This window comes from Odocoileus virginianus, chromosome 28, assembly GCF_023699985.2.
Source record: "Odocoileus virginianus isolate 20LAN1187 ecotype Illinois chromosome 28, Ovbor_1.2, whole genome shotgun sequence".
NCBI classification, from domain to species: domain Eukaryota; kingdom Metazoa; phylum Chordata; class Mammalia; order Artiodactyla; family Cervidae; genus Odocoileus; species Odocoileus virginianus.
The window spans coordinates 22,134,163-22,146,574 of NC_069701.1; the positions used below are offsets into that span (position 1 = coordinate 22,134,163).

The 12,412-nt window shown below is 36.8% G+C and overlaps 1 protein-coding gene across 5 annotated transcripts in view; it reads right to left on the minus strand.

Moving 5' to 3' along the window:
- The window catches only part of PRMT3 (protein arginine methyltransferase 3), a 159,228-nt gene that overhangs the window by 89,905 nt on the left and 56,911 nt on the right, over positions 1–12,412 (minus strand). For all 5 annotated transcript variants that reach the window (XM_070457291.1, XM_070457289.1, XM_070457290.1 and 2 more), the window contains exon 11: positions 7,140–7,218. In XM_070457291.1, the coding sequence (XP_070313392.1) occupies positions 7,140–7,218 (79 nt within the window). The remainder of the gene's footprint in view (positions 1–7,139; positions 7,219–12,412) is intronic.

Here is a 12,412-nt window from a genome sequence, read left to right on the forward strand (position 1 = left end):
TGTGGAAGAAGGGAGCCCTCTCGCTGCTGGTGGGAGTGTAGACTGAAACAGACACTAAGGAGAGCAGCACGGCAACTCCTTAAACAACGAGGAGCAGAACTACCGTGCGACACAAGGATCCCACCACTGGGCATATACCCCGAGAAAACCGTAACTGAAAGAGATGCGTGCACCCAAACGTTTGCGGCAGCACTTTTCACAAGAGCCAGTACGTGGAAGCAATCTAGAGTGCATCGACAGATGAATCTTACAGAAATCATGGTGTCTGTGTGTATAGTGGAATATTACTCAACTAAAAACAATAACACATTAGAGTCAGTCCTAATGAGGTGGCTGAACCTAGAGCCTATTACACAGAGTAAAGTCAGTCAGAAAGACACTGTATATTAACATGTGCGTTCGGAATCTAGGAAGATGGTACTGATGAACCTATCTGCAGGGCAGCAGGGGAGACACAGGCAGAGAGAACAGACTTGTGGACACGGTTGGGGAAGGAGAGGGTGGGACAAATTGAGAGAAAAGCATGGAAACATACATATCACCATATGTAAAATAGACAGCAAGTAGGAATGTGCTGTGTGACACAGGGAGCTCAACTCCGTGCTCTGGGACAACCTCGAGGGGTGGGACGGAGAGGGAGATGGAAGGGGAGCTGAGGAGGGAGGGGACATATGCATATCCGTGGCCGATTCACGTTGATGTATGGCAAAAACCAACACAATACTGTAAAGCAATTATCCTCCAATTAAAAAAAATTGTTAACACAATTAGCAGATTATAGGAAGTAGAAATAACATATTTTAGCTGTTAAAAACAATTTTAAAAATATGTTGGTAATAAGAAACAGACTAAAGAGGAATACGATTTAATTTTTTGCAGTTTATTTTTTCAATCTAATTATATTTCACAAAGATATAAAAAATCATGGCCTCTGTATTTGTTAGAATTTAGAAATAAGTTTTTAATCTTTCAGTTAGTAAGATCTATGAATATCCATGAAAGACTTGCTATCAATGCTATAGGCCAATTTGATTCTTTATCCACCTCCTCACAGCTGGCTAACATTTTGGGCCAGCTGCCAGAATCCTGACTAACCCTTTACCTTCGCATTCTGACACATTTGTCATCTGATTTTTGTCAGATAGAAGTATAATTGAATAATTATTCTTTCTTGTAGGTGAAATTAACAAAGCGCTGATTGGACAAAAGCCTTTTCTTAGCAGACCATTTATAAATTCATGGCTTTGACATCTGTGTCCTTCTCGATTCACTGCCCAGAATTCATTTGTCACTAGAACAGCTCACATGGTGAACAGATAAAGATGGGAAATCCTTTATCCCTTAGAAATGCCTCACAAACTTTTGGACACTAAAGGATAAGACTGAGATGCATGAAGAAACAACTCCTAGTAAACACTAGCATCACTGTTTGTATATAAATAACCAGAGAAGGAAAAGGTTTATAACAAAAAGGAGACAATAAATAAGTCAAAACAGACTGTTCTGTTCACAGTATATGAACCACATAGAAGAAAGCTTTGGTGCAACAATAGTCAATGATAAAATGACTGTCATGCATAAAGGAAAATGTACTACTAGGTAACTACATCATCAAATAATCACAGAGTTTTAAAAAATTAATTTCAATTTATATAATAAGGTTATCTTAAAAACCAACTGTTTATTTGGAAATTGGAACATTTTCTCTGGGCCCACACTAAAGCTTAGCTAGGCTAAATTGTTGCTGTAATATACACTGAAAAATTATACTAAAAAAAGGTAGAAAATGACAGTACTGCAATATCACTGAACAAAACCAAAATAATAAATGTGGGAGAAACAAATCTGAAGATGAGGAAGTACACAGTGAATTGTGGAAATACTGAAGGAGACCTCTAAGCACTATGACACAGTCAGTGACTAATTATACTGAGGTAAGTTATGTAAAAGTCAAGTACTATACAAAAAGGAAGGTGAAAATGCCTAAATTGACTGCAAACTTTTATAATGTATAAACAACATGAATCTCATGTTTATCAGCTAAAACTAAGGAGTGGAATCGACGTTTATTGAGCAACTACTTTATGTCAAGCACCTCATTTAGACTTTTGACTGATTCTAAAAAGCCTCATTTTTCAGATAAGGAAACTAAGTTCAGAGGAATAAAGTAACTTGCCCAAATTACTGTTCTTAATCAGCTAACTAGGTAACTAGTCATCTGATGAAGCAGGGATTTAATTCGAGGTCTGACTGCAAAATTTTGTGCTTTCCATTACTTATGATGCCACGTTTTGTGCTTTTCAAACAGAGAAAAAGGAAAGAGGAACTCAACTGCCCTAATGAGCACCTGTTGGAAAAGAATGAGGAAAAAGAAAAGCGTTGAGAAAGATCAGAGATTAATAAAACTTCAGGGCTAAGTGAGGAAAATGGGAACGTCCTGCCTTACCCATTCCATCTGAGTAAAGGAATGAGGTGATAAAGCAGAGAGAGACACTAGAAAGCAAAGCAACCAAGCAGAAATGAGGGAGAGGTCAGCACACTCTAGAGTTCAGCTTTCCACACAAGGGAAAGGCATCTGTAAGCCTGGACTTCATAACAGAGGCAGTTTCTTATTAGCAAAGACCAGGATTCCAATGTATGTATCTGCCACTCTGTTTTGCTGCCCTCTTCTGAACTGTCCGTGAGATTTCCTGTTATGAGGCGATCTGCTTTCTTCTACAGAAGCCGAGAAAAACTTTCTTTCCCTCCCGTGCAAGTTAGGCATGAGTCCATGACCGAGGCTCTACTAATGATACACACCTAAATTTCTGTCTACTTTTCAGAGGCAGCAATACCTACTACTGTGTACTGTTGCTGTTTACTAGCTAAGTCATGTCAGACTCTGTGATCCCATGCACAGCAGCCCTCCAGGCTCCTCTGTCCATGGGATTACCCAGGCAAGAACACTGGAGTGGGCTGCCACTTCCTTCTCCAGGGGATCTTTCCGACCCTGGGATCCAATCTGAGTCTCCTGCTGGGCAGGTGGATTATTTACCACTGAACCACCACTACTGTGTACACCTTAAATAAATTCTAAAAACAGGACTATGTTATCAGTTCTGAGGAAGTTTCAAAGCAACAAATTATTTCTTAGTTCTCCAACAGTATCAATTGGTCCAATTCTGAAGGATGCCAACTCTGATTATGACTAGAAGTAGAGTCTGCTAGGCTTCTACAGAGAAATTTACTCTTTTCCCTTTTATAATGAGAAGATATTTCATGGGGAGATTCTCAGAAACAAACAACTTAAGTATGCCATTCTTAACCAAACTTTCAGATTGTTCATGTATTTTATATACATCAACATTTTCAATAGCTATGAAGATGGGCATGATTTTGCTCCTTAGTGCTAAGTTCTATTTTTATGATTAATTATATATTTTGCCCAAATTCCCTTTTGTTAGGTATCAATATCATAACTGTTTTTTATTTTCTTGAGTATCTTTTTTTTGTCCTGACTTTTCTATGTAATTTTGTCTTAGGTGTACCATACAATCAGGTTCTCTCTTGTGTTACAACCTAATTCTTTCTCATTTATAAATTAGTCCATTTAATTATTGATATAAAATTTTTCTTATTCCTATCATTTTGTTACTCTGTATCTGTAGTTTTCATTTTATTTTGTTTTTCAAGTAGTTCAACTGCACGATCGTTTTCCTTTTTTCTTAAGTATTAATTCTTTTTTTTTACTAAGTCTGCCTTTTTTGTTCTAATAGCTAACTTTATAATTACAACCTTACAGAATATCTTCTGTTTGTCTTTTTAATAGTATTTACTAATCTCCTATCACGAGTAATGATAAAGTTAGTGTATTTACTTGTTCTTCCCCTTTCCTTTCCTCTTCGTAATCACCCAATTATTTTTTTGTTATAGAGAGATATATTGATAATACTAACAAAAATTATAGAAGTGGGGCCATAAAGTTAGTACACAGCTTTATTTTTCAAAATAGCTAGAAATCATATTATATCATGATTCATTTGACCTGACGGAGGTAATACTGCTTTTTTTTAAAATCATTTCTACTGAGATGAAGTTTACATGCAGTAAAACCCACTCTCTCTGCCCTTTTTGGTGTGTAATCCTATGTGATTTGATAAATACACCAGTTATACAATCACCACCACAATTGAGACACAGACAGGATTGATGACCACAAGCCTCACCATTCAATTTTAATCAATAGTATCATTTTAATATTACCTTGGTAGTGCTAAATGTACTTATAATGCTATTATTTGAGTTGTCAATTTTAAGCGACATAAACAGCCAACCCTCAAATTATGAAAAAATGAATTCCATAAATTCCTATTAAAGATAAACCCGTGTAGGTATTTTGACATTTTTAATGTATAAAACATTTATATCTATGCTTCAATCCTAAAATATACACTGGTTTTCAACTTAATTCCTTGTAAAAATATGCACTGGTCATGATCTAACATTTTCCTGGTTTTCCTCCTGATTTTTTGGTTGGTTTGATGTAAGTGAAGTGAAGTCGCTCAGTTGTGTCTGACTCTTTGCAATCCCATGGACTGTAGCTTACTGGGTTCTTCCATCCATAGGATTTTCCAGGCAAGAGGACTGGAATGGGTTGCCATTTCCTTCTCCAGAGGATCTTCCCAACCCAGGGATCGAACCCAGGTCTCCCACATTGTAGGCAGACACTTTACCATCTGAGCCACCAGGCAAGTCAGTTTAATGTAAAAGCACTACATTTCTGATATACAACTGGTAAACTAATAATAAGCAGAAAGTAGTAAATCCACTTTCAGTAACTCTACAAAACTTAAAATTTTATTTTTTATTTTTTTATTTGGCCTCACCACATGGCATGTGGAATCTTAGTTCCCCAACCGCGGACTGAACACAGGCACATAGCAGTGAATGCACTGCGTCCTAACCACTGGACTGCCAGGGAATCCCCACAAAACTTTACTTTTATTAGTGATAACAGCAGAAAATGAGCACCTCTAAAGTACTGTGGAATTACTTGGTGGTTAGGAGAGTGAATACTTAAGTTATTGGCTGACTATGTTTTATAAAGGCCATGCCAGTATATATAAAGTAAGACATAAACTGAACCAAGATTCCTATAAAAATAAAGTGTGGTCCCTTCATGCTTATATAGTCTTCAATAGTCTGTTTCTCATAATTCAGTTATTCTTTCTTAAATCTTTACACTACTAATTGCTTAGTAAATCTTTCATTAAGAAAAACATAAAACTTTTGTTTGCAATAAAAGAATGAGCATCTAGATGACTGATGATATTCATCAAAGCATGCTCAAATACACAAAATAGGCTAGATCACTTCATGTTACTCATTTCTGTCTTTTCCTACTTATTTGATTCTGTTGATAAGTAACATTCAATAGCACCACTGATGTAGCTGAATGCTGACCTCTCTTTAATACATCCCTAGAAAATCTGAGTGCTAAAAGCAGCTATATAAAAATATGCAAAGAGATAAACTTATGTGTCTCTATTTTATTCCTCCGATGATGGAAAACAGCTCTGCCACTGTTTCAGCTATAACCTCTTTATTCACAAGGCTGTAAGTTCTTAATGAATTTCATCGAGAATTCAATTTAAATGTATTAAGCTGCTGTCAGTCCTTCAGTAAGATCAATGAACACCACTCAGGGAGGTATGGAAACAGTTTTCTGAATCTTCCCTGAAACAACTTCAAGGCAAGAATGAGATTCAATAAAATGCATTTTAGTAAAGAAACAATAAGGAACAGTGCATAGAACATGAATACTACAGTCTGGCAGATCTGTGTTTAGAAAAACAAGTTCAAGGCTTGGATATTTAAATGTACCATCCAGGACATCTATGATTCTAAAATCTCAACGGGCTGTTGTGACAACTATATGTAATACAATAAATAAAGGTAGACTGTATTATTTGGCAACTAGTAGACAAATAGTAGATATTAGTTTTTAATCATTAAGTATAGTTGTCATAAAAAAAAACCCACTCCAATTATTGAGAGCCAATTATTACAGGGTAAATATATCTAAACCATTCTAGCCACATTCATGTCACAGATCAGAAACATATCTTGAAATGGTCGCAGAAAATACAGTGATAAATTGAGAGCATTTTGCAAAAGAAAGGCAATCCACTTAAATGCTATTATAAAAAGAACTCAATTGTACTGGAGAATTTTCTGTGCGCTTTCTGTTTTGGTTTTTACTGATTTTTACTGCCAAGTAATTTCATAGAACATGAATGGGCAGAAGGCATATGTATGCTCAAGTGCTTTATGATATCAGTTCAAAATGTATCCTCCTTTTCATCTACTTTTATATAGCAGTTTTATCAACTATACTCGGACCACAGAAATGACTAATTCTAAAGCTTTGAGAAAGGGAAGGTCCAGGGACCTTCAACTATGCTATCAACAGATGCTATTCAACTCAGTTTTAATGATTCAATGCAACAAACATGTATTATGTTCTATCTATATTCCAGGAGCTGTAGAGCTCAGTAAAGAGCCAAAGATGAGCAAAACATAATCCTGAGGACACTCTATGTGTATACAACCGTTTACAGCAGAAAGTCTATGAAACACAATCTCACTGAGTATGCAGACAGTATGATTAAAAGTTCACCATGGATATGAAAAGGAAGCCTTCCACATTTATTGGGATCTATTTAAAAATACTGACTGGTATGCGGTACTTTATAAATTTAACAGAAACCAATATTTAAATGTTCTTGTTAAATCACAGAGAAGACAAGTTTATACATTTACTGAAGTCATGGAAAATTTGCTACCAAAGTGAATGATTTCCAACCTAGTATGAAACATTGTTTTGGGGAAAAACAACAACTAAATGTCATAAAAACAAACAAATCAAAACACTCACGTGTTCACGAGAATACCATTAACTTGGGAGTCCTGCATATCTTATATTAATATAATGTTCTACTATCAACAGTACACTAAACAAATGTCTTAAAGTTTCCTCTAATGGAAATATCTTTCATCTCTATTGGGAACTTTCTCAGTCATGCATAGTTTATTTGAAATCCAAAGGTTCATTTGGTTCTGCCAGACTAAAATTAGACTACTGTGCATTTTATACTCACCCGATCCTCCTTTTGCCAAGTATTTGTTCTTTGCATAAAGGACAGAATCTAACATAGACTCAAAGAGAAGAAAATAGCCCTATATAAATAAAAAGGAAAAAGTGGTTTTCAGAAATGTGCAATATCATCATAAGCAGATAACCTGAAATATCTAGGCTACTATTTTAGCAAAAAATAATTTTGTCTCTACCATGTAACAGTCTTCAATGTTTGAAATTACTTTTTGCAGGAAATTCTCCATGTAATAATTAAATCAAGCCAGGGTACAAAGTGGATCCAGAATGTTTATTACAGTAGAATGTAATGAACCTTCTCCACCTGTGCTTCCCACTTCCTATTGTTTCTTCCCCATTAAAAGGAAAGTTTCACAGAGAAATTGTTAATGTACTGTATAACTTCCTGGAATACTGCAGTATGAATCTGCAACCAATTGTTCTATTTGCCCCCAGAGGACATTTTTGATTGTCACAAGTATTTGGGAGGTAAACGTCCTTTACTGGTAAACATCTTCTACTGGCATAGGATGGGCTCCCCAAACAAACGTTATGTCTGATCTCAAATGTCTATAGGGCTAAGACTGAGAAACTGGTCTAGAATATCTTTTCCCAAAGTTATTTTCTGCCCAAAGACATTCTCTTTGAAGAGTTTTGTTTTTTTTTTTAAAGAGGGGAGGGGACTTTTAATCAAAGAAGTGAGGAAGATCAGATTCTCTATCCTCCTCAGAGAGATTCATAATGCACAACAGCACATTAACAAGTTCTGAAAAGTGTTACAGTGAAGAGTATGGTTGAATATATTTTAAATAAGTATTGCCCACTTTTTGACTAGAGACCTTTCTTTCCCTATGTAACATGTATCAACATCTCATATCACTCAGCAGAGTTGTTGTTCAGCAGTCTGAAACACATTGCGTGAAACTTGGCCCCAGTGCACTCCAGATTCTGGAGAACACCATTGACTGGTTTACCAAGAAAGGATAATCACAGCACAAATGAAAAAGTAACTCACCCCCACAGTAAGTCCCCTACACATGAACCAGCTGCATTCTGAGAGCACGGCTGTAAGCCCAATTTGTAAATCCAACAGTTAGCCTAAGCAACAAGCTAACACAACTGGCTATGTAGTACTGTAACAGGTTTATAATACATTTCATACAAATAAAACATAAAAAACAAAAAATTAAGAAAACATTTCTACTCTTACAGTAAAGCAACTTGAAAAGTACATTAGTACAGTGTGATAGCTGGGCATATTTGAATCTTTCAGAGTTCGCTACTTGAAGGTTCGTATGTAGGGGACTTACTGTATCGCTGTCACATACACAGTACATTCTAGTAGTATGCTACACAGTTTATTATAGAAGTGATAAAGTAATTATAAGTGAGAGATCAAAGCCAGTTTCTATTAGTCTTCTTCTGGGGCCCATCTCCCAATAGCCCTGAAAAGTAGAGAAAGTTAAGTCTTCAGTACAGTACTTATTAGCATACAGTAAACCCTATTATTGCTAAAGGTGAATGAATAAGAGTGTTACCCTCATGTCAGCATTGTGAAACAAAACTGTTTCATTCATTTGTTCTGTGCACAAATTAAGGGTCTAACAAGATCAATATACAACACAATGAACGATGATGTTTCAAAGGTTTCTCTACTAACAGAAAAACCTGCAAAACTAGAGATGGGTAATTTTCCCAAGAGATTAACAGCAAATTTAAATTTACAGAAAATACAGCTCTCATTTTGAATCACTTATAACGGAACCTAATTAAATTGCTGCTAGCAACTCTACACTGGCATTTATCTTCCCCCCCCCCAACTCACTCATTTATTGCTAAGAAAATAACTGCTTACAAAACACAGACTTAGCAACAGATCTTGTATTAATGCGTTTACTTAGGAAAATTAAGGATCTGGACTTCCCCAGTGGCTCAGACAGTAAAGATCTGCCTGCAATGCAGGAGACCCAGGTTCAACCCCTGGGTCCAGAAGATCCCCTGGAGAAGCAAGTGGCGACCCACCTGCAGTATTCTTGCCTGGGAGATCCCATGGACAGAGGAGCCTGTGGGCTACAGCCCGTGGGGTCTCAGGGAGTTGTACACAACTGAGTATGCATGCACACATGCATGATAACGAAAGTGACAATAACAATGGTATTCTATATCACAGTGCTGTTGCGACACCTAAATATGTTAATAAATGCAAAAGGGTTTACAGCAGTAAATCTTATCAGTTTAACTAAAAAAAATTAGTACTTAAAAATATATTTGTAAAGGCTACTGAGATTTTTTAAATTATATTTATTAGAGAAGGAAGGTTTACCAGATTCTTCAGAATCATATTTATTTAGTGAATGGTCCTTTATTAAAAATCCTTGAGTCAGAACTAAAATTCCTTTTCTTTTTTCCTCAGGAGTCACTTTTTTCCAGATTATCCAAGACTATGTATATGTGTGTGCATACAAAAAATAAAAAGACCCTTCTTTAAAATGTTTGAAATTTCTTTAAAATTCATAAACAATTTTAAACCCAATCAAAATGATCTGATCAGGCTGGCCAAATTAGTGCCAATTCCACTTCAAGGTTCTCAGAGAGATTTTTTTCCCCCTGGGTTAAAAATGTCAATTTTTCTTAATCCTCTGAAGTTTGGTATTTATACTGAAGAATTTCCTATATGTCTACTTCCATTCAAAATAAAAAATACCAATAAGCCCTTTCCCACATACCCCATAATGATTACCCAGAATCCTGATCAAACAATATTAGAGAGTGCTTCTGAGGTTCTAACTATTTAAACAACGTGATTTTCTTATCAGAGAAATCAGTACTAGCAAGGTTAAGTGACTTATTTTAGGATATGTAGCTGGAAAAATAACTCTGGACAATCTTCAGATCCCATCATAAACACCAGCTTTACGATTCAATTCCAAATGGTGCTAACCAAACTCAATCTGAGATAGAGGGCAGGCAAACAAAAGGAGGATCATCATCCCTGGAAGCACGAACATCCCTTCCTAGATGCCATGCCTTATGTCACAGATTTCAGAGTGAGCCAACATTACTAGGTAGGAAAATTTCTGAAAGCAAATAATCAAAAGATTTTGTTGATACATTTAGCACAGTGCCTGGCACAGAGTTAACACATAAAACCTATTAAAAGAGTATTGGCAGAAGTCATATGGGGTCTGCTACTATGGGATGGAACTGGGCTAAAATGGTAGAAGCAGAGGTTTTTTTCTTTCCCCATTCCTTTCTCCCCCTCCTTTTTCTCTCTTCATTGGTGTATAATTAAAAACAATACTTCAAAGCTATTTCTTTAACTTTGGTTTTTAAAAATAATTTTGTTTATTTTGCTTGTGCTAGGTGTTCACTGCTGCACTTTCCCCTAGTTACAGCAAGCAGGGCCCACTCCCCAGCTGTGGTGCACGGTCTCACTGCGGTGGCTTCTGTTACAGAGCTTGGGCTGTGGCAGGGAGTGGGCTTCAGTACTTTCGGACCCCGGGCTCTAGAGCACACGCTCAACAGGTGTGGCAAACGGGCCTAACTGCTCTGTGGCATGTGTGATCTTCCCAAAACAGGGATCAAACCTGTCTCTCCAGCACTGGCAGGCGAACTCCTCACCACTGAGCCACCAGGGAAAACCCTGTATCTATTTCTGATAATACCTTTTTTCCTTTCTGTAGCAAGATATTTGAATGGACATGAACCTGGGCAAACTCCAGGAGACAGTGAGGGACAGGGAAACCTGGCTTGCTGCAGTCCATGGGGTCACAAAGAATAGGAAAGGAATTGGCAACTGAACAACAAGTAAGATATTTCTAGTATAAGTATATGACAAGGGCTTTATTCTGTCAAAGTACTTTTCTAAACTTTACAGTAAAGATCAACTAAACTAGCAAATCAGTAGAATAGCATTTCTTCAAAACAACAAAGGATGACCCATGTTCATATTGAGCCTGTCTACTAAATATGCCACATTATTATTATTATGGTCTAATTGTGCAGCTAGAGGGCTCTTAGTTCCCCTATCAGGGATCAAACTTCGGCCATGGCAGTGAAAATGCTGAGTCCTAACCACTGGCATACGTGCATGTTCAGTCGGGTCTGGCTCTGCAAACCCATGGACTGTTTAGTCCACAAGGCTCCTCAGGACATGGGATTATCCTTGCAAGAATACTGGATTGGGTTGCCACTTCCCCCTCCAGGGAAATCTGCCTGACCCAGAGATTAACCTGTGTCTCCTGCACTGGCAAGCGGATTCATTACCACGGAGCCACCTGAGAAGCCCCTCTAACCACTGGACCACCAGGGAGAACTCAAGCCACATTATTTAATACTTGATGAAGACTGACAATTTCACTAGTCATTTATTTCACTTAGTATCTGGGTATCTGTTCACCTACTACCTCCTCAAAAGGGATTTTCTGGATTCTCCATATTAAATATCTTCTTTCCCCACCAAACTCCATCTCTTTATTCTGCTTTATACTCTATCATGGCACTTAAATGAAAATTGGTTATTTTAAAATGCTGTTTTGCTTTCTAAACTTAATTTTCAAATAGTAATAGTGGCAAATATCATCACAGTAATATTAAGTGTCCTTTATGGAATATCTTATTTAATTCATCCCTAAAGCACATGTTATTATTTTCATTCAGCTGACAAGGAAACTAAGGCTTAGAAATGTTAAATAATCTAAAATCATAAGATTTAAAAAAACAGCTTACAGTTAAAGAAACAGTTGAATGAGTCAGAATTTGAACCCTGGTCTATCTGTCTATAGAGGCCAAGTTCTAAGTAACTGTTCTATGTTGCTTCTTATTGATTTACCTCAGTAAAAATAAGACTTGGTATTCATATTATATTATGAGGCTTCCCAGGTGGCTCAGTGGTAAAGAATCCCCCTGCCAATACAGGAGATGCAGGTTTGATCCCTGGGTCAGGAAGATCCCCTGGAGGAGGAAATGGCAATACTGTCCAGTATTCTTGCCTGGAAAATCCCATGGACATAGAAGCTCAGTGGGCTATAGTCCATAGGGTTGCAAAGAGTCAGACACGACTTATTACACACATCTGTATTATATTATACCACATTTGTAATTAAGGACTCAAGTGTTCTGAAATAAAAAATACCCAGCACATATTAAACAGGATTAGATTTACAACAGGTACCTGACTGATAATATTTCACAGTGAAAGTTTAGTTGGCAAGTGGCTGTTAGCCAGCATTCACTGTGAAAAATATTACTTTAGAAAATCCATGAATATACTATATGTAG